Below are 23,302 nucleotides of genomic sequence, written 5' to 3' on the forward strand. Positions count from 1 at the left end.
AGGTGCCAGTCAGGTAGAATGCTTTGACCTGGAAATTGTGTTGTTGAGGTTTTAATTGACCGGACAGGAGAGGCATTTTCCATCACAGTCCTGACCTTGTGCCTTGGAGATGGCAGAGAGGCTTTGTGTAATCAGAAAAAAAATGTTTCTAACGTCTGACCTGATCTTATAAGCATAATAGTTACGTGGCTAGGGTCCAGTTATTTTTCTGTTCAGTGCTAACCATATGGCTGTTAATGATGGGGGAGTTCCATCATCATAATGCCATTGAATGTTGTGGAGAGGTGGTTACATTCTCTGTCACTGCAACTGAGCATTGCCTTACACTTACAATTCTACCAAGCCACACCTAGTGATGCATATTGAAACCCCCAGTGCGCTTTCTGTAATCTTAAGCTTGTTTTATGTTTTGTTTACTAGAAAAGAGAATATAATAGATGGTAATCAGTAGGGTGTTTCTTTGTCCCTGAGACGTATAAGATTATTAAAGGATTGGACATTCTGGAGGCAGGAAACATGTTTCCACTGATGGGTGAGTCTCGAACCAGAGGACACAGCTTAAAAATAAGGGGTAGGCCATTTAGGACAGAGATGAGGAGAAACCTCTTCACCCAAAGAGTGCTGGGTGTGTGGAATGCTCTGCCCCAGAAGGCAGTGGAGGCCCAGTCTCTGGATTCGTTTAAGAAAGAGTTGGATAGAGCTCTCAAGGATAGTGGAATCAAGGGTTATGGAGATAAGGCAGGAACAGGATACTCTTTGAGGATGATCAGCCATGATCATAATGAATGGTGGTACATGCTCGAAGGGCAGAATGGCCTACTCCTGCACCTATTGTCTAAAGTCATAGAGATCCTTAGCACGAAAACAGACCCTTCAGTCCAACTCGTCCATGCCGACCAGATATCCCAACCTAATTTAGTCCCATTTGTGAGCACTTGGACCATATATGCCATGAGTGTTAATAGAGTTTGGAATCAATGTGGACAATTCCCATGGTCACATCCTCTTGACTTTATACAAGAATCCCACCACTTCAAGTGGGCTTCTCATTCTAGTAAGACATAATATATCGAGCAATTTTGGTTGAAAGTCAAACTTTTAACCTTTGACTTTTGGATGTCTCCTAATTTCACTATAAGTCCCAGATGTTCATGAGGATCCTGCAGATTCATTGAACCAAGTGTACCTTTTACTGTGTCTAACTCTGATGCCTTGGTAAATGGTGAGTGGTCCAACCAGTTTGACACTTGCTGGTCTTATTTGAAGCTGGTTGATAGAACTGAATGGCTTTATTTGGTCACATAAGGCAATTAGTAATCAAACCTATTGCTACACGTCAAATATAGGCCAAGTTAGATAAAGGCAGCAGGCCATGAGTGAGGTAAGTGGACATTTGCTAAGATCGAGTAGCTTGATTGTCACCATGACTGATGGTATCTTGTTGTTCCAGGTTTTTGTAATTACTTGAATTAAATTCTCCTGTCCCCATGGTGAAATTTCAGCAGCTATCTGGAGCACTAATGTGAGCCTCCAGATTACTAGTCCCGTGGGTCTGCTGCCTTACTGTGTTAGGGGAATGGGTTTATCACAATGTTTTTGCAACACATTGAATGCCATCTGTCAGAAAGAAGAAAGGAGAGAGGGATGAAAATCAAAGCTTAGCATTTGGTTAACCATTGGTATTGTAAAACAGTTACTTTTTATCTGAAACTTGGAACGCAGTAGACAATTTACTTTATGGGCAAAATGTTTTCTAAATGCATTCCATGAGAATGGGTCAATTAGGGGTAGGTTTGTTACTGAACCTGTGTCTTAGAAGAACCCATGCTGACACATTTTATTTGCAATGTGTTGCAGAGATGATGAGCATTTGCTGATCCAGCACTACTGCCAGAGTCTGAACCAGGAGTCACCATTGAGTCAGCCTCGGAGCCCTGCTCAAATTCTCATCTCATTGGAGAGTGAAGAACGAGGAGAACTGGAAAGAATTCTCGCTGACCTAGAAGATGAAAACAGGTTAGAATGTTACAAGCCAGTCCATCAGATTTAATCTGCACTGACGTACCCGACCCCTTTAATAGGATAATTTCCAAAGGTTGACCCAATTCCCATTTTTCAAAATTAATGTTTGGGATGTGAATGTCAATGGCTGGCCAGTAGTTATTGCCTGTCCAGAGGTATCCTTAAAGAGGTGGCGGTAAGCTGCTGTCTTGAACCACTGCAGTTTTAGTGCTGTCGGTGTCCATAATAAGCTTAGGGAGGGAATTCTAGGATTTTGACCCAGCGACAGTGAAGGAACAGTGCTATATTTCAAAGTCAAATGTGTAATGATATGATATTAAATATGTAATATCTTATATTTAATTTGAAATGACCACAATGTCAATCCAATCAGTGTTTGTTGAGGCCCATAAATTACAAATTTTGTTCAGGTTTTGGAATCTTTTTCCTATTTGGAAATGTACCTTGATTTTCCAGTGCAGCAGTTAACCCATGTTTCTACACCACGCGCTCACCCACCTCCCTTCCCCTCCTCTCCCCTCCCTGCCCCGCCCCATCCTGCCACCAACAGTGTTGAATGCTGGCTTCAATTCCTCTAAAAGTTACAAATGAAATGAATTAACCATTCAGACACTATTTTAAAGTTTCATATTCGAACCCTAAATCTGATCATCATTGCAATGCTATTGTTGCCACAGGAGATTCTCATCCAGCTAACTTCAGCTGAAGTCCACTGAGAAGCCTTATGAGCTCAAATTCCTGTCATTTCAAATCATGAACAATTTCTTAAATTTAACACACCGACGTTACGTGGACAGACATTACAACAGCTTTGTTCCACTTTAATGCTGGTGATATCATTTGTGCTGTTTTGTTTTCAGAAACCTTCAGTCTGAGTATGAGAGGCTGAAGCAGCAGCACGATCGCAAAGGCCTGTCCCCCTTGCCGTCTCCTCCTGAAATGATGCCCATCTCACCACAAAGTCCCAGGGATGCCGAGCTCATTGCTGAAGCCAAACTGCTTCGTCAGCACAAAGGTCGCCTTGAGGCCAGGATGCAGATCCTGGAAGATCACAACAAGCAGTTGGAATCCCAGCTACACAGGCTGAGGCAGCTGCTGGAGCAGGTAAGAAGAGAAGTGCATATGTGTGCAGAATCTGTCTGGTGTCACAAAACAAAATAATCAACCTCATTTTCTAGGGCTCGTTGCTTCATTATCTCTTCTTTTTTTTCTTCTAATTTCCCTTACCTCAAGGTCATGCCCTAACTTATGAGGTAAACAGTGAATTGACACTAAAGAGCTCTATAGGGCGGCACGGTGGCACAGTGGTTAGCACTGCTGCCTCACAGCGCCAGGGACCTGGGTTCAGTTCCTGCCTCAGGCGACTGACTGTGTGGAGTTTGCACATTCTCCCCGTGTCTGCGTGGGTTTCCTCCGGGTGCTCCGGTTTCCTCCCATAGTCCAAAGATGTGCAGGTCAGGTGAATTGGCTATGCTAAATTGCCCGTAGTGTTAGGTAGGGGTATGGGTGGGTTGCCCCCCGCGGGGCGGTGTGGACTTGTTGGGCCGAAGGGCCTGTTTCCACACTGTAAGTAATCTAATCTAATCTAATCTAAAAAAAAAAAAAAATTTGACAAGGCTACTCTTAGCATGAACATTAGACTGAGCCTGAAGGGCAGAAGTGTTTTACCTCTGCTTACAACAACCTTTGGTGGTTCAATGTAGATTGTCGAGATCATGAAGGCTGTTCCACAAGCCCATGCTTAGAGTTTTGCAGCACCAATGCTTTGTAACGTAACATTTTCTGCTCTGTTTTTTCATAAACGCTGTGGGGGAAACAACAGGATTTCACTTTGCTGCTATTAACAGTGTCCGGTTGAAGTGTCGATGTGGTCTCAGTGTGCTCAGATTGTGATGCTTCGATTGGTTGATTTTAGGCTGCCATTGAATGATAGGGGATTCATCCTAATGTCATCTCACATAATGTTTTTATCTGCAAACCATAAACTGAATGCCAGGCAATAATCTTAACCACCTTCCTCATTACTGTTTGCAGCCACAGACCGAGGTCAGAGTAAATGGTACTACAGTCTCCTCCCCTTCTACTTCCTCACAAAGATCGGACAGCAGTCAGCCAATGCTACTTCATGGAGTTGGCAGTCAGACTTCAGGAGCAATGGGTAAGAATTTACTGATACAACTTTGATGACTTCGAGAGAGTGTTGCTCAAACATTATTGTGATCACAAGACGTGTCCTTTTCATTTATAATATGTGTACACATTGCAATGTTGTACTTTGAAGACATGTTGCATTTTGTAAATATCATTTTTAGCAGGAGAATTGACTTTTAAAAATAAAATTGTGTGGCCCAGTGTAATTCTACCATTTCTGACATGAGGTGATTTCTGCTGTTAAAATTTGATTACCCTCATAAACCAAGTCTCACCACTTCTCAATTACTTTGAGCTGAGTTCTCCTGATGGGGAAAAAAAAATCATACCAAATCAGTAATACTTAGAAATGAATATTCTGGTTATTCTGCAGCTCCATTTTGAGGTACACAAGATGAGTCAAACCAGTATGTGTCAATCACAACTTTTATTGTGATTTTTCTAATTAAAATGGAGAATGGGACACAATCAGAAATCCTGAACATTGAGACGGTAATCACAGTGAAGTCTCAGATCATTGAACTTCCGTATCTTTTTATATTACTTTTATTTTTAATTGTGACCTGACTTGGGAAATGACTGTCTTACAACAAAGAACTGAGTAAGAAATTACTGTTCTTTTAAAAATTAAATTAGTAAAACCCATTATGGGATATGCTTACATTGTTTCTTTACAAGCGCTAGAGGAAGGCATAAATGGAAATGGTATTGTTGCAGGTGTGTGTTTAAAATGAGATTTGGCTAGCAACAAGTAGCTGATTGGTATAGACAAGTGTTAATAGTTGTGGATGCAAAAAGTCATCAACGTGACAACAACTCTCTGATAGTTCCTGTGAACAGCTTATGGGTGTAAACAATACAATGTGAAGCATTCAGTCCTCTGCAAGGGGTAGTGGAGCATTACCTTTATCCCCAGTAAAACACATGAAGATAAAGGAAGTCAGTTATTTTCTCTGGCTAGTTGCTGTGAGCTGTGGCCTTTAATCAATTACTAAGATACTTTGCTGTTAGTGCACAATTGCTTGTGACTCCTTTGAAGAAATGAAGAGAATCTCGAAGAGAGATATTGAAGAACAGAAAGTCTTATTGAGCAAAACGATGCGATAAGCAAAATGTTTGGTACTTTTAAATTGTGGTTTCCACCTTTATCTCTCTATCCAGAACACCAATGTTTTTTGTTTATATTTTTCTATTTGTATGTCCTTTTTTTTGTGTGTGTGTTTGGCGGAGGGAGGATGGGAGGGAGGGGTGGTTTCGAAAGGCATGTTGAGTTTTTAACTAGTACTGCCTATAAAAGGATAAAAACTTGATCTGCGTTTTCTGTTAACCCAAGTCTATCAGACAAGTAAACTGGGACCGAGTGTACATTGATAAATTAGTTGTTGTGATGACTCCAGAATACCGGGACTTGGTTTCCAGCATGTTACCCCAGTGAGGTGTAGTAACATGGATAATTCCTCTCTGACTGAGAGGGGATAAGCATTTAAATAAAAGGTGGTTAAAACGGGAGTTAAATTATTTAATGATCATTTCCATTATTTCTTGCTACTTTATCCTTATACTCATTATCCCTATTGACTTCTGGAATGTAGCTTTTAATTACCAACTTGCTGTTGCCATGGCTATGTTACAGCTAAGAATGATCTATGTTAGTTGGGCTTCTGTGACATGTGCATTGTACTCACTCAGAGTGAGGACAAAGGCATTCCCTATTTACTTATGGTGGTACATAATCATCATGACACTGACTTTAATAGGAGGCGGGGATAACACTGAAAATTAAATAGCTAAACAAACCTTTATATATTTTAGATTACAATTAAATAAGAGAATGACACAATATCAAAAGTTAGACTATTATGAATTAAGTTTAGTTACTGGTGCACGGCCCATGAATATCTTTAAGATGGTCGCATCACAGCACCTTAATGACAGCAATTAGAGAACCAGTTTAGTGATGTGAGAGAGAGTCCTGCTATTCCAGGAGTGTATTGGGTCCTCAGTTGGCTATGCCAGCAAGCAGTTTCAGTTATCCGACAGCACTGAAGTGCCAGTCTAGATGACTGAAAGAAATTTTTCATGTGAGGTCAGAAATTCTCTGATCTTGAGGCAAGAGTGCAGACTGAAGAAGACTTGATTTTTACAAGACAGTTGCAGCAAATCTTTCTGGATAAAATGGAATTATAATCTCTAATCCATTGTCCGTACTGCTTTATAAATCAAATATTTGGCATAATTTTAAAGGACTGAGTTTCTGCATGCAAACTCTCAAACCAAACCATGCTATCTGCTGATTGTGTGCCTGAGAAACCATCTTCAGGCGAGTGCCTTGAGGATCTGTTCAGTATGGTTCATGTCATTATATTTTATGTATTCTGACTCCTAAATTCTGACTTGCAGAAGTCCTGTTTGTAAGTCACTCCTGTTCCTGTTGACCTCCTCTGTCAGATAATATTACTGATTTTAAATTCCTCCTCTGTGTGTTGCGGAGGCTCTATAGTCTTACCTTTACCTATCACTGTGACCTCCAGCCCTACAGCCTCAAAGATGTGTCCACTCCTCCATTTTGGCCTCTTGCCATCTGAAGTTTTCAGCACTTCACTGTTAGCAGCTGAACAGGGCCTTTACCTCCCTATCCTCTCTTGTCTTTCCACTTCTACCTCCATTTTTAAGTCACTCCTTAAACCCCTGACCTGTAACCGACTTTTGGCTACTGTCCTAGTAGCATTTATGTGGCCTCTATCAACCTGTGCCTCATTACATTCTTGTGCAGAGACATTTTGATGACGTTAAGATAGTACATAAATATTACTTAAGAAAGTTAAGAGTCTTTGTTAATCATTTTTATTCTCAAAAATTACTGTTTTAAAAATGGTGTAACTTGTATTGCATTTTGCAAAAGTTTTGTGACTAACAAGTCAAGTACTTATAATAAATCTACTTCCATGAAGATTCAGGAAAACAATACATTATGCTTCACATTGATTTTAATGAAGTTTTAAATAAGGAGCAATAATTGTTTGGTAGTTCAGGACTTGAGTATTGCTGAAAAGACACATTGGTCAAAGTTTTCGATCTTCCACTCAGGACTGTTAAATATACAAGTTGAACTGGAAACCCAAGTTTATTTTATGTAAGCGGATTGTGCTGGTTGGTTGGCAAATGGACTCTTGATTTGCAGAGATGTTGCCATGGATAACCAGTTAATGATGACTGACAGTTAACTACAAGTTTTATTTTAACTTTAAAACAGGCAAGTTGACTCTGATTCCCCATGACGTAACACTGAGAAATGAATCAGCAAATGTGTGCCACCTATTTTTTGTTGAATTGAAACAGGCACTGTTCATTCACATGTTGTTTCTGTGGAACAGTGAAGTTCAGAACCTTGTGTATTCATACATTGTAGCTTCAAGTACTCACAAGTATTCTATATTGTGAACCCAACTGACCCTCTTAACAACACTCAGGATTATCCAGCAAATGTTATCCAGTTTTAAAATCATGTCCATTATTGGACTCTGTTGTAAGTTGTGCAAGTACGGCACACTTGGGTACATCGGTGCCTTGTTTGCAGTAAACTGCTGAAGAGGTGTGCTCTTTTATGCAATCAGCCAGTCTTGGAGATGTGCAGCCCAAATACTTGGAATCAAACCATGTTAATTATTTGTGTGATAGGTATAGCATCCTTTTGGCTTGCTAGCAGCCTCCTGTTAGTGGCTAACATCACTCAGTCCTATTGCATAATAACAGCATGAAAGAGCTGGTTTAAACTGTTGCACAAGCATTCCTTCAAATCACTTGCAAGGTAATCTCCGAAAGACTGAGCACTTGTCAGTACCAGAGGTGATGTCATGAGTTTGTCTGAGAAACTATCCTGATTAAGATAGTCAGCAATTTACATCATGACTTTGAGATACTTTTTTTCAACAATCAACTTACATGGTGAACAAATGGCTTGGGCTCAATTTACAAAATCGCCAATAGGGTCAGCTTGCTGCACCTTCCTGGTCCAAGTGACCTGAAGCCTCATTAGGCAGTGCTTTTGTCACTGAGTTTATTGTAGCCTGTCCTTTCTGTTGCTTCTAACAAAGCAGCAATGATTCAGTGTTCTGTGACAGTGAATTACACCACTGATCAGAAATGATTCACTGGAAAATTGGAAGTACTGGTGATTGGACATTCTGAGTTCTGAGCACACTTTGCTACATTGCGTTTCAATCAACTGAGCTCATAGGATTTACACTGGAGTATCCTGTTTCCGATCCTTTTTGAATTGATTAGGAGAAATGGTTTATTACTAAGATTGGGAAGCTTTTAAATGTACAGTTACTTATTTGGTTTTACATTGACTAGAATAAAGCGATAAATGCAGCTTGCTCAACAAAATTCATTCAATTATTACAGTTTCAGCAATGAAACGAGTACTTGAAAAATGTTGCCTCCACCTAAAGGGCTGAAGCAGGTCTTTGACCAAAACGTTCACAGCTTCATCATGCCACTGGCTTTTCCATGCTTCCAATTTTATCTGGAGTACAAGTGTGTTAAACATGAGTTTGAAGTTGTATCTGGATTAGAGTGGTGCTCGAAAGCGCAGCAGGTCAGGCAGCATCCGAGGAGCAGGAAAATTGACGTTTCGGGCAAAAGCCCTTCATCAGGAATAGAGGCAGAGTGCCTGCAGGGTGGAGAGATAAATGAGAGGAGGGTGGGGTTGGGGAGAAAGTAGCATAGAGTACAATAGGTGGGGGTGGGGATAGAGGTGTTAGGTCAGGGAGGAGGGTGGGGGAAGGTAGCAAAGAGTACAATGGATGAATGGGGGTGGGGATGGAGGTGATAGGTCAGAGAGGAGGGTGGAGTGGAAAGGTGGAAAGGAAGATAGGCAGGTAGGGCAAGTCATGGGGACAGTGCTGAGCTGGAAGTTTGGAACCGGGGTGAGGTGGGGAAAGGGGGAATGAGGAAACTGGTGAAGTCCACATTGATGCCCTGGGGTTGAAGTGTTCGTAAGGGGGAAGATGAAAAACTACACGGACTCACAGCTGTGGCTTAATGTAGAAATAGAGGATTACATGCAGTAAAAGAAAAAGTGTGAGGTAATTAATTTTGGCTGTTTACTCCTTTTGTAACAGGGAACTTGTGAAATTCATGATACTCTACAGTGGTATACTCAATATAATCTGCCTGGAAATAAAGGAATATGAATTGATAACCATTACAAAGACATAACTACAGAGTGACCCAAGACATGGAAGTCAATATTGAAGGGTATTTGACATTCCTGTTAAACAGGCATAAAGGAGGTGGGGTGGCTTTACAAATAAAGGAAGATATTAGCCTGGTGATGAGTAGTGATAAAGGTACAATCGATTTTGATATGGCATCATGGGTGGAAATAAGGAAGAGTGATGAAAAGAAGTCGTGTGGGAGTCATCCATAGGCCTTGAAGAGGAGTCTAACTGTAGGGCAATGTATAAAAGAAGAAATAATGCAAGCATCTAAAAAGTGCACTGTAGTTCTCATAATTAACTTCAATCATATTGACAAATCAGATGGGCAAGCTTAACATAGAAGTTGACTTCGTAGAACGCAGCAGGGATTGCTTCTTAGAACATTGCAGAACCTAATAATAAAACATGTAATTAGGGAGCCTCTCGGGATTAGAAATCGCGACATGGCAGAACTTCAGATTCACTTTGAGGGAGAACAGCTGGGGTCTCAAACTAGTGTCCTTAATTTAAATAAGGACAGTTACTGAGTTATGAAGAAAGAATTGTCTAAAGCAGCTGGAAAATTGACTAAAGGGAAAGTCAGTGGATGAGCAATAGCAGACCTTTTGCAGACGTTTAACAATGCACAGCAGTTTTATTTTCCAGTCTAAAAGAAGGACTCGATGAGAAGAATTAACCATTCGTGGTTAACAGATGTCATCAAGGAGAGTATCTGATCAGAAATTAAGGCATACAAAGTGGGGAAAACTAGTGATGTGGTAGAGGATTGTGAATTATTTTAGATTTAGCAGCAGACGATTAAAATGCTAATAGGGAGAAAATTGGTTCTGGAAGTAAATTGACAAGAAATGCAAAAACAAACAATTTCTACAGATATACAAAAAGAAAGGAAGAGAATAAATGAAGTCTGTGTAGGGCTCCTGGAGGATGCAACTGGGGAATTGTGAATGAGGCTCAGGAAAATTTCAGATAACTTTAACTAATATGTTCAATCGGTCTTCATGTTGGAAGACATTATAAACATCTCCAACAACAAATAAGCAAGGTGCTAATGGAAGGAAAGAGATGGTAACAATCTCTATTACAAAGGTTAAAGTATTTAACAAACTATTGGGATTAAAGAGTAGAATATCCTTTATTGTCACTTGTACTGTTGTACAGAAATAAAGAAACACAGTGAAACGTTTTTACAATGGCTGCCTTTAATGGCTCCATTTTAGGAACCAGTACCTAGGTGCAAATCTAACAAGAGTAAAAGACATTGTTTTGTTATACAAAAAGATGATTTGAAGAAAAGCAGTAGTTACTTAGTTGTTTGTGAATGAGTTAGAAACGAGGTGGTTATAACATTATGAAAAGAGATGTAAATTACAATTCAGTAAGAATTCCAAAAAGCAGCAGCTTGGGTCACAGCCTCTCCATCACGCTGGGTAGAGTAGTTATGAGTTGAGGGTAGGTTCTGGTGGGGAGAGGAATTGCTTCAAAGAGGAAGAAAAAAAGAAAGGAGAAAAGGAACTGGCGAGCAGCGGAACTCCAACTGGAGCATCTTCATTAACTGCCACCATCTTGCTAAAATTTGTGATAAGTTAGGGACTGATCTGCAACAGTCTGAACTGGCTTTGACAGGTTTGGACCAGTTTCGGCTGCTCTGAACTGGTTTCGACCAGTCTGGTACGGACTTGACCGATCTGTTGGACGATTGCAGAGGCCGACAGTCCACTGGGTCCTCTTAGTTGCCTTATTCACAATGACATTCTCTTGTCCTTGAATATGGGCAAGTCAGATGACCTGATCTTAAGAGGTGTGATCGCCTCCTGGTATGAAAATCTGGATAACATTGCCCCTTCCCTGATGCATTTCAGTGTCTGTAATTCAGCCTCCAGCCCATCAATCCTGAGCTGAAAGTGAATGAATGTCAGACACTTGTCACAGACATGTTTGCTGTGGACCAAGTTGAGTCTTTATGTCACATTTCACATTTTGTTTGCTTTGAACTGAAAGTATGCTCATTGTTCAAATGAGCTGAGAAACATTTGTGGCAGATTTGGAGAAATCAGAATTGTTGCTAGTCAGCCTCGCCAAGAGGCAGGAACTGGTCAGGCTCGCCAAGTTAGCAGATGGGTCACCAGGACCTGATAACCTACATACAAGGTTTTTAAAGACACTGGCTGCAGAAATAGTTGAGGCATTGGTCGAGATATTACAGAACTCAAAAGGATTCAGGGAAATTTCCAGCTGGTTGGAAATCCATTAATGTGATACCCCTGTTCAAGAATGAAGGGAGGCAGAAAACAAGAAATTATAGGCCAGCCAGTCTAATATCTATCATTGGAAAAATGCCAGATTTCATTATTGAGGAAGACACAGCAGGACATTGTTCAATTGTGTTAAGCTTTTCTCAGAGTCAACATGATTTTGCTTGAGTTCTAAAAACAAGAACGCAGACAATGTTGAAACAGACCATTTTGCCCAACAAATCCTTACCGACCTTCTGAAGAGTATCCTTCCCAGACCCATATCCTTAACCTGCAACCCTGCATTTCCAATGGCTAATGCACCTTATCTACACATCCCAGACACTGTGGAAAATTTTAGCATGGGCAATTCACCTAATCTGCACATCTTTGGACTGTGGGAGGAAACCAGAGTACCCGGAGGAAACCCATGCAGACAAGGGGAGAATGTACAAACTTCATACAGATAGTCTCCCGAGGCTAGAATTAAACCCTGGTCCCTGGCTTTGTGAGGCAGCAGTGCTAACCGCTGAGCCACTGTGCCACCCGGAGGGTAGAACAAGCAGAGTTGATAAAGGGAAACTGGTAGATGTAGCATATTTCTGCAAGGCATTCTATATAATCCGGCATAAAAGATTGTAGCAAAAGATAGGAGCTCACAGTAATGGGGATAATGTATTAGATTGAGGATCGGTCAACAAAACAAATGTTGAATCCTGAGATGAAGAGGCTGACTTGGTAAAGAACGGCTAAGCAGGTTAGACCTTTATTCATTAGAATTTATGGTGATCTTATGGAAACATACAACGGTCTGAGTTGGCTTGACAAGGTAGATACTGAGAAAGTGGTTCCGCTAGTGGGGAATACTGGAACCAGGGGATACAGTTACAGAATAAGATTTAAAACTAAGATGTGAAGGAATTTCTTCAAGAGAGTTGTGGAAGCTAGATCACAAAGTATTTAAAGAAGTGAGTTAGAGGTTTAAATTATTGGAGATTAGAGACATGATAAGCTGGCCCAGTTGGGGGTCTGGAGTCGATCAGTGGTGGGGCAGGCTGGAGGGGTTGGCTGGCCTAGTTCTCCTCTGTCTTATGTTCTTCTGTACAAGTGAATCTCCAGTTAATACCCTTCACCTGCATAAAATTGAATACAGTCAATACACTGAAAGCTCGCAGAAGAGTTTCATTCAGGTTAGAGCTTGGTTCAGAAACTAGAGACATCTACCTTTAATTGTGATTCATTAGATAGATTGTCTGCAGCATGGAAACAGGCCCTTCAACCCAACAAGTCCACACTGACCCTCTGAAGAGTAACCCACCCAGACACATTCCCCTCCCCTATATTTACCCCTGACTAATGCACTTGACACGAGGGCAATTTAACATGGCCAATTCACCTGAAAGAATTAAACTATGCCTTGGGGGAGATGATCTCTAACGTCAGAACTTCCATTTTCATGCCATTGATGCAAGATTCAAATGCATGAAAAATTAATATTTAATTTGTGTTAATGTTCATTGAGCGAAATTAACTAATTTTCACTGACTCTTAACATAATGAGATTTTTAATTATTTCTGTGGTGGCTATTTGTCATTTTCTTTTGTATTAATAATGCTGTAAGAATATAGCAGACTAAGCAAAAGAGGGAGTGCGTCACTGACCTTCATGAGAAAGTTTGTTTCTGCATGTGCAAAACCCTGCAATTAAATTAATATGGTACTTGATATTAAGTGAATTAACTGTACAGTAAATTTTATCAAGTATTTTATTGTTTGCAATGTGGAATTCTGTGCTTTTATTTTATCTTCCTTAAAATGTTACTTAACTTTAAAATTTATTGCAACAAAATTTCTTCAGTCTTAATTTGTTACAAGGTTGAAGACTTGTCATAATTGTTTCTTTACACCTCTGTTCAACTCAAGTGTAACTCAAACATTGAGTAGATTTAGAGTTTGTTTCAGGCATCAAAAACTTGAATTTTTATTATTTTGGATCCATAGTTTAAAGCTCCCTCAGCTCTATCCAACTGTGTATATATGTGTTTTTTTCTGCAGCATTCAAGGTTGAACAGTCATAATTTATGGTATTTGTACTTCTGAACATAAACGATACAAAAGGACGAATGAGTCAGGTTTTAAATCAAAACAATTCCTCCGTTCCCCAATCTTTCATGATTTACAGAGGCATGTCTGAGCACTCTCACATTTCCTCACTGCCACTAAGGAATGTATTGTTGGTTGTTCCAATAATAATTCCTTCTACTACTCCCTACCTTCGAGTTAATTTCTGCAGAGCCCCTGAAGGGAGAGCACTTCAGAGAATTTTACTTTGTTCAAGAAACAAAAAAGTGGATGGCAGGCGGAAAAATAACAAACAGAGGGGATAAAAGAAAGTATTGTGTTTATATTGTTGCTTTCTCAACTCAGGATATCCAAAAGCACCATGTAGTTATTTTTGAAGTAGCAGGCAGAACACGGCAGCCAGTGTATTCATAGCAAGCATTCACTGCCTGCTCACCTTCAGTCTAGGGGCAAGAAATCTTTTACACCCCAAACGCGAGTGCAAACCATGAATTCAATGTTTCATCCAAAAGATAGCACCTCTGACTCTATGACAGTGCAGTGCAGGAGAGCTTTGATCAGCCTAGATTTTGGTGCTCAATTGTCTGGAGTGAGATGTAAACCAGCAAACCTTATTGTTCATGGTGAGACCGCATCCAGTTGAGACACTGCTGATGCTAAATGTACAAGGTTGAAGGCAGGGTCAAAAGATGTGATTTTGAATTGGTCTTTGTATGTAGTGGCAAAACAAAGTTCTAAGTGTGTAGCAGCTGAGAAATTTGTTACCAAAGTAAGAGCGGGACACTAGTGGTAACGTGGTGGCACGTTCAGTACATAAGCCTGTATTGCCAAGAGATTGTCAAGGTAGGACAGGACAAGGCTGTGCAGAAAATTATTACTACCTGGTAGATAACTGAATTACTTCTCATCTCATTGTAGACAAAAATAAGAATAGTCTTTATCGCTCCTTGTAACTAATCTACCACGAAATCTAGGCTGAAACTTCAAGACAGTAATAAAAGAGAATATTGTGCTTTCATAAAAGCTGTGTTAGGAATGAAATATTAAACCCCAGTTTCTCTAGTCTGTCCACATAAAGGACGTTTTTCAACCCTGGTACCATTCTTATAAATTTTGTCTGTGAGCGTCCATGTTCTGTAATGTCAATGTTCCTGAAGTGTAGTTTGCAGCATTGTTTACACGCCTTGAGCGAGGACCTGTGCAACCAGTGGTTTATAAACCCTTGATATTACAAGATGTGCTTTTATATTCTATGCCCCTTATATGAAACAAAGAGGATCCCATATAATGGTTTTACAGCCTTTTGAAATAGCCTTAAGGATTTATGTGCATTCACCCCAGGTATCTATGTTCATTCCTTTTCAAAAAGTATCAATTAGTTTACATCAATCCTCTTTCTTTTTTAAATCAAAACAAATACTTCACACTTATCAGACATGTCTGTCCATTTCATTAAACCAAGTCTTCCTGATGTTCCTTCATCCTCATGAAGAGTAAATTTCTTATTTCTTGCTGTTATTAGACTTGTCTCTCCTGTAAATATTGAAAATGGTATCTGACATACCTGAGCCCAGGTGTGTAATATATATCAAAAATAGCAGAGGTGACAGCACTGAGGAGTCACATTTTACCCTAATTCCTGTTTAAAAAAGTCATCCCAGCTCCTTGCTTTCTGTCCCTTGGCCAGTTTTGTATCCAAGCAGTCACTGCTCCATTAATCCAATTCTGTTCAATTTGGATAACAAGCCAGTGGGAGGAAACTAAGGCTTGTAATGGCTAGTAGATGTTTTTACATGAGTGTGTGGGGGTTGGCTGACCATCTCTTCCCAACCAGTCCTGAGGTCACCCCCATAATAAGGATGGTGGACAGGCACCAAAATCACAGGCAGCCCGTTATTTGTGAGTAATCAGTTGCATTGCCCATGCTATTAGTAGAGTTGGGCAGTCAGGCAAGATTGGGATTCATGGTTTTTTTTTTAAGTGTGTAAATGAGCAGAAAGAAATAGCGTTGCAACCATTGGTGAGTGCCTCTTGCTCAGTTGGGGGGGCGGGGAGGGTGCAGCCCTGTCCATCTGTTCCAAGACGACAGTCCCATTACAGAACCAGAAGGCCTGTTGGCTAAATAAGGTGGGACTTGCTCTCAGTGAGGTCTGGATGCTGCATTGGGAGTCACTTACCCCTAATTGCCAATCAGTCGCCCACTGATTTTACTTTAGGTGAGTCTAAGCAATGTTTCCAATGGGAGTGCTACAGCACTCAAAACTGCACGCTTTGCTGCTCATTGATTTAGACTTCAGTGCAGCAGGTATGATTAATAACTGTGTAAATGATACAAGAATTGGATGTGTGATTGATAGTGAGGAAAGATACTGTAGAATGCAGGATGATGGTCAGATGTACAGAAAAGTGAGAGATGGAATTCAGTCCACAGAAGTGCTAAATAATGCACTTGGGACGATCAAACAATGCGAGGAAATACACAAAACAAGAGTGTGATTCTGAGAAGTGTAAAAGGAAAGAGGGTCCTTGGTGTAAATGGAGACAAATCCCTGGAGTCAGCAGGATGCGTGGATAAGGTAGCTAAGAAAACATATGGGGTCTTTTGCTTTGTTATTTTCCGGGCATAGAATAATAACAACGTGCTGGAAACTGCATAAAACATCAGCACAAAAGCAAAATACTGTGAATGTTCAAAGTCAGAAATGAAAACAGAAACCGGTGGAAGTATTCAGACCTGGCAGCATCAATGGAGAGAGGAACAGAGTTGTTAGGTTTGACACTTTGTTCTCATGTAAACAACTTGACCTGCCCTGCATGTCTAACCCTTTGTCCCCTTTAGTTTTTCTTCAGCAGAAAGATCATTTATTGGCACCCTAACAGTTATGCATTGACACTCACCTCACCTTCCAGACTCCCCTTTTGGAAATCACCTTATGGACTGCCACAATGTGCAAGAGGCTTTTCAAGAAGCTAACAGAAATGTGACTTTCAGTCAACAGGTTCCAAGCTCCTCATTGCCCTCCCACCCACCTTTCTGTGACAAGGAAGCATCATAAGACTGACACGCCATCTGAGAGCATTATTTTAAAGCACAACTACACCCAACAGTCTATGATCATAGTTATTGAACTGATTCTTCCCTTATAGTAGTTCTTTTGATCCTTCTTTGCTGTTATTCGTATTCTGTCCAATTTCTGACCTGCTGCCTGTCATTAGTCTGTTGCTGCCTTGATTTCAGGGCCAAGAGTATCACAGCGCAGTTGCTATTCTTGTGGGAAAGAGGGAAGAGCCAGAGGTCATTGTCCAGATTGGTACAAACAGCATAAACAGAGAGAGAGAGATGAGTTCTTAAAAGTAGACTTTAGAAAGCTAGGAAAGAGACTGAAAAGCAGGACCTATGAGGATTAATCTCAAGATTGCCCCCAAAATCCATGTACTAATGAGTGAAGGTAAAGTCATCATAGTGCTACTGGACCATAGGGCTGCTCTGTAATTACAGCAAAATAACTAGTGGTAGTTTAACCAGAAGGTCAGGGAGAAGTTGAGAAGAAGAGTCCTTCATGGTAACCTCAGCCAGTGTGGGAATTAGAAATAGAAAAATAAAGTGAATGAAAATGTGACCGGGAAACTGGTGCAAGAGGGAGAGCCCTGTGCAAGGAAGACACACTACGGGTTAGCAGCAGCGGGGTTCCGAGTTTGGGAGTGTTTAATCCTGTTCGTTGGGGAGGGACAACCTGTGAGGAAATTCAGTTAGAATAAAAACAAAGCTGGTTATGGGAAGAAGAAAAGCTGCAAATGTAAATGGAAAGCAGCAGAAACAAATCCTACCTCAACTGGGCTCAAATTAGAGTGGAATTAAAAAGGCAGAATTAAAAACATCATCCGAATGCACATGGCATTTGCTACGAGATAGGTGAATTGATGGTGCAGGTAGAAATAAAAAAAAGTGTGATTTAACTTGCCATTACACAGATGTGGCAACAAGGACAGTGAACTAAATATTAAACAATGTTCCACATATAGGAAGGATAGGCAACAAGGAAAAGGAGGTGGTGTTGTGCTAAAAATGAGGAATGGGGTCAATGTATTCATGAGAGAGGACCCAATCGTAAGAACAGGTTGTTGAATGTGTTTGGGTGGAGGTAAGAAAAAGCAAGGAGCACTTAGCATTGGAGGAAGTGATTTATCAGCAATTAAAGCCTAATGGTAATCTAGGTTATTGTAAAAATCAGAAAGTTAGAGTTGCACATGACAAGGAGATTGCCGTAATCTTGGATGATTTCAGTCTGGATATAGACTGGGTGAATCGAATGAGTACTAATGATGTCAAGCTGGAATCCCTGGGATGTGTTTGAGATTGTTTACTGCAGCAATGTGTTAAGGAACCAACTACGGCATAGATTCTTTTCGATCTAGTATTATGGAATGAGAAATGGCTAATTCATAATCTTGTTATAAAATAATTTCTAGGCAATAGTAGCCACAATATGATGGAATTATCCTTAATGTTTGAAAACGTACCATTCAGTCTGAGAGTAGGATCTTAAATAATGATTAAAATTTGAGGAGGAAGTGGACTGTAGATTTTAAAAACCTATTTAACAGTTTGACAGTACATGAGAGAGTCGAGCGTTATAGGGTACAGATGTGAAAGTGAAGGCATAACCAGTCATGAACTTGTTGAGTAGTGGAGCAGATCCAAAGGGGCAAGTGGTCTATTACAGTTCTTAGCACTAATTTTATACCAATGTTATTCTCACAATACATCAGAAAAATGGAGAAAATCAAAATGAATATCTTTGATTTTAAGTCTCTCATCACCATTCAAATGTAGTGGCATCTCTTTCTCTGGATTCTATCTGCTGCTTGTGTTTCTTTTTAACACATACGACACTTGAACAAAAAGCTCCACCCAACCGGTTGTCTTCAGTAGATATTATGTCTGTTACATTATACATGAGTAATTGCTGCTTACAACAGAATTACGTAAAGAATACTGAATAGCTTCAAGGGATGCATGCTGGAGGCTACATTTTTTTAAAACTGTGAAAGCTTTTTTAACAAGACCTACCCACATTCCACCCTCATGGTTTGTTAAATTTATGTGAAACTAGCTCCCTTAAAATTTAGCAATCGTCTGTTATCTCTCCCAATATATTGAGAAACTTCACATTAAAATTAATCGTGCTATTTGATGTAAAGATTTTCTGATACAGTTGAAGATGGAAGTTATTTCATATATTGTAGAACCTGAGGTTCAACAGCACATGACAGGGCCTGTAGCAGTACCTCGTTACAAAAACATGCACCTTCTTGTATACAACATAAGTCAGCAATGTCATCAAGAGGCCTAATTGACATCTTCAACTGTGAATTGTGCATTGAGTCTAAATTCATGATTAGATGATTACTTTGTAATCCCACCTATCTTTTTATTGATCCCTTTTAAAATACACAGGTATGTATCTTATTCTTGAAGCTATATGTTACTAATAATTTTCTTGTATTTACAGCTGCTTTGGATTCTTGTTTAATCATGTTCGTACACGTTCTAAACTCATGTAGTGCAATGCAAGCATTCATGTCTGATATCGATCCTGTGACTGGTTCGAGAATTGTTTTTATTTTAAATTTGTACTGAGGCACTGGGTCCAAACTTTATTGTACAGATAATAAAATCAGACTCTTATTTCAGGTGAGGATGAATTGCTGAGTCCTCCCCAAAGTACAAGCACTGGATTGGAGGAAGTGATGGAGCAACTCAACAATTCCTTTCCAAGCTCCCGACGTAAGTAAATTGCAAATTCTGACAGTACTGCTGATAAGGCTCAAATGCCTACAACATTTCTGATTCCTCCGTGTGAGTGAGCTCAAAGAATGTTGGTAAAATGGTAACAAAAGTCAGGAAAACACCCAGTTACTACTTTTTTGCACTCATGTAAACTCAGCTCTCTGTTATCTTCAAAATAGCACTGAACGTCCCCCCACACCATTGCGTGTCAGCACTCAATATCTTAATACATTTTTTAGTGAGCCCTCCAGAAAGCTTACAGGAAAAGCACACTTCCTCTGAAAATGTCATTTTTACAATTAGTGTCAGTCCAATATGTAGAGTGATTATGAGGAGATGTTCAGTCTAATCTGATCAATTAACAATCATTAAGTCTGAGACCAGGGTGGCATATAAATTAACTATAGCTTCTTATTTCCAGTTATGTTGACGCTATATGTCAGGTGAGGAATCCAAGAATAAGTGTCAGTTGGAAATATTACTTCAAATTACATACAATATTTTTGCTAGATTTGCTTATTGATAGCAGAAAACAACACTTTTTAATTTTATTTATGCTCTACCTCTGGTGATAATATTGCATGTAATAGTTTTTCTTTTAATTATTGTACACTATTGAAAATCCATACATTCTGACTCGCTGTAACATTTTTGTGCAAAATATCAGATTGCTGCAAACAAAAATCTGAGAGTTTGTTCATTGAATGTAGTGTATCATTGAAGTACAGAATATTCTGAACAAAATCTCTTTATTAAATTCCATTGAATCTCTGATTCTGAGTTTTGTTTGTACCAAAGATGTCAGATCAGCATTAGACAGGGCTGCTTGTGTAACTGAAGCAAAAAGACCAGAGAAGTCCCAGTCATGCTTCCCATGCCAAGTTAATTAGCCTCTAACAGAAAGGTGCTACCAGTGGGGGGGCTTCAGTGCATTCAGAAAACTGATCAGGATCTGAGATATTAGTTAGAGGTGAACCTGTGCCACACATATGGCTGTCAGCTTCTTTGCTGCTGAACATAGAGTAGGAGAGCTCTGACAAACACACAAATTTATGAACCTGGTATCTGTCTGTTTTGCTTCAGAGGCAGGCTGAGCTTGCTGACTTGATTGACGTCTCAAGTTTAAACTCATTCAGGAGCAAAGCTATTTCAGGGTGTCACTTAGTTTATAATATGAATGCAGTACTAAATAACCAGTTTCATTGATATCAGCTTCTTTGACTGTGTCTAATTAAATGTCGTCATAATTGTGACATGCAGTTGTAACCTACAATTATTGCAAGACTTGTTACCCTCCCCAAACCTCATTTTAATGCACTCCCTCCCCATATCACATTGCACGAAATTCAAGACAGGGTTCACAATTCCTATGCAGAGACTCTTAATTCCTATTGTGGTGACTTGTCCATAAAGCTTGTTTCTTTTGACTAACCTGATTCTGCATTGTGTCTGCATTTTCTATTAGTCTGCCCTATTAAATTTTGTATATGCCTTTATAAAGGTGCATCATTCCCATTAATTTTAAATAAGATCTTGCACCAACTTTGCCATAAGACCACATGGGAGCAGTATTATGCCATTTGGCCAATCGGGTCTCCTCCACTATTCAATCATGGCTGATATTTTTTCTCGACACCACTTTCATGCCTTCACTCCATAACCTTTGATCCCTTTACCAATCAAAAACCTATCTATCTCTGTCTTAAAAACACTCAATGACTTGGCCTCCACAGCCTTCTATGGCAGTAAATTCCACAGGTTAACCACCTTCTGGCTGAAGAAATTCCTTCTCAGTTCTAAAGGGTCATCCCTTCACTCTGGGGCTGTGTCCTTGGGTCCTGGTCTCTCCCTCTAGAGGGAACATCATCTTCACGAATACTGTATCCAGGCCTCTCAGTATTCGGTCGGTTTCAACAAGATCCCCTCTCATCCTTCTAAACTGAGTCACCACATTACAGGAAGGATGTGGAGAATTTGGAGAGGGTGCAGAAGAGCTTTACCAGGATGCTGCCTGGATTAGAGGGTATGAGCTATAAGGAGAGGCTAGAAAAACTTGGGTTGTTTTCTCTGGAGTGGCAGAAGCTGAAGGGAGACTTGATAGAAGTCTATAAAATCATGGGATGCATAGATAGGGTTGACAGTCTGAATAGTTTTCCCAGAGTTGAAATGTCTATTGCTAGGGGGCATGCATTTAAGGTGAGAGCGGGAAGTTCAGACGAAACATGAGCAGCTCTTTTTTCAGAGGGTGAAGTCTGGAACACACTGCCAGGGGTGCTGGTGGAGGTAGATACAATCATGGCATTTAATGTCCTTTTAGATAAGGATGTGAACGTGCAAGGTATGGAGTGATATGGACCAAAAACAGGCAGAAGAGATTAGTTTAATTTGGTGTCATGTTTGGCACAACATCATGAGCCGAAGGGCCTGTTCCTGGGTTGTACAGTCCTATGTTCTATGCTAACGTCCATCGAGTACAGACCCAAAGTCCTCAACTGCCCGCATATGACATGCCGTTCATCCCTGGAATCATTCTTGTAAACCAGCTCTAAACGTCCTCCAACACCAGGATATCCTTGTCTCTACTGCCACTGGCTTTTTGCACTCCCTCTCTATTGTAATGATGCGTATCATGTTCGACTACTTTGCTGGTGTGCTTTTTTAGTTTTGAATAATACCAGTCTTTTTTGTTTTTTGTTACCCTTTTATTGGTCCCGTTGAGGACACTTTTTTTAAATTTAAAAATAAAACGTTCTACATAGTATGTGCCACATTAACACTTATTTCACAAAGTAAGGAATTTTTACAACAGCCATTCTGATAAAAGTAACCTTGCTTTAAAACCATGTTTTCTTTAATATCTGATAAATGACACCATGAGACATCTACTCATGGTAAAAAAAATGTAAATATAGCTGTGGTCTACCTCAAAGAGGACATTATGGGAGAAGATTCAGTTCAATCCCCAAAGTGTGATAATTAAAGCAATCTGTTGGAAACAGGTGCTACCTTCATCACAGCTTCAGAAGATAATTTACATGGATTTTCAAGAAGCCTGTGCGCACTGTCAGGGACAAATTGCAGAGTGGTTACCATGAATACAAATAAAGAGAGAAAATTAATTTTAAAAGTCATTGCTTAGACTTTCATTGGATGGGAATTGATGTTCCACAAGATTGGTGCTGGAAACTCATTTTTATTATTTATTTTTAAAAATTGGACTTGGGAATCAGAAGCACAGATTCAAAATATGCTTATCATATCAAATTAGAAGGCATCATGAATAAATAAACTGATAAACTACAAGAAGATGTCAATGAAGTTGCTGAATGGTCAATGGTAATCAAAAAGTGCATTTTAATGTAGTTAAGTGTGATGCACTGTAAAAGAAGGGTAGGTAATCCATGCAAAAAAGATATGAACAAAAGAACAATGGAACATAAGGGATAATGGTACAGGCTACTGTGGTCATGAAACTGTGCAGAGCACTGGGGTTCGTCTCAAAATAGATGGAGTTGAAAATTTATAAAATCATAGTAAAACAAATGGGAAGGACATGTTAATGGTGTTAGTTGAAGTAGTTTGAGTGAAGGTAAAAACAATGACCGCAGATGCTGAAAACCAAATACTGGATTAGTGGTGCTGGAAGAGCACAGCAGTTCAGGCAGCATCCAACGAGCAGCGAAATCGACGTTTCGGGCAAAAGCCCTTCATCAGGAATGAGTGTTTGAGTGAAGACCTATCTGGAGCATGCAAACTGGTATTGATTGGTTGAGCTTAGTTATATTCGTTCCCACGAT

At 39.9% G+C, this 23,302-nt stretch overlaps 1 protein-coding gene across 18 annotated transcripts in view; it reads left to right on the forward strand.

Moving 5' to 3' along the window:
* Positions 1 to 23,302, forward strand: part of dmd (dystrophin) — a 1,983,813-nt gene that overhangs the window by 1,943,911 nt on the left and 16,600 nt on the right. For all 18 annotated transcript variants that reach the window (XM_072585000.1, XM_072584994.1, XM_072584999.1 and 15 more), the window contains 4 exons: positions 1,858 to 2,016; positions 2,883 to 3,126; positions 4,057 to 4,180; positions 19,410 to 19,502. In XM_072585000.1, the coding sequence (XP_072441101.1) occupies positions 1,858 to 2,016; positions 2,883 to 3,126; positions 4,057 to 4,180; positions 19,410 to 19,502 (620 nt within the window). The remainder of the gene's footprint in view (positions 1 to 1,857; positions 2,017 to 2,882; positions 3,127 to 4,056; positions 4,181 to 19,409; positions 19,503 to 23,302) is intronic.

This window comes from Chiloscyllium punctatum, chromosome 15 (assembly GCF_047496795.1).
Source record: "Chiloscyllium punctatum isolate Juve2018m chromosome 15, sChiPun1.3, whole genome shotgun sequence".
Classification (NCBI taxonomy): domain Eukaryota; kingdom Metazoa; phylum Chordata; class Chondrichthyes; order Orectolobiformes; family Hemiscylliidae; genus Chiloscyllium; species Chiloscyllium punctatum.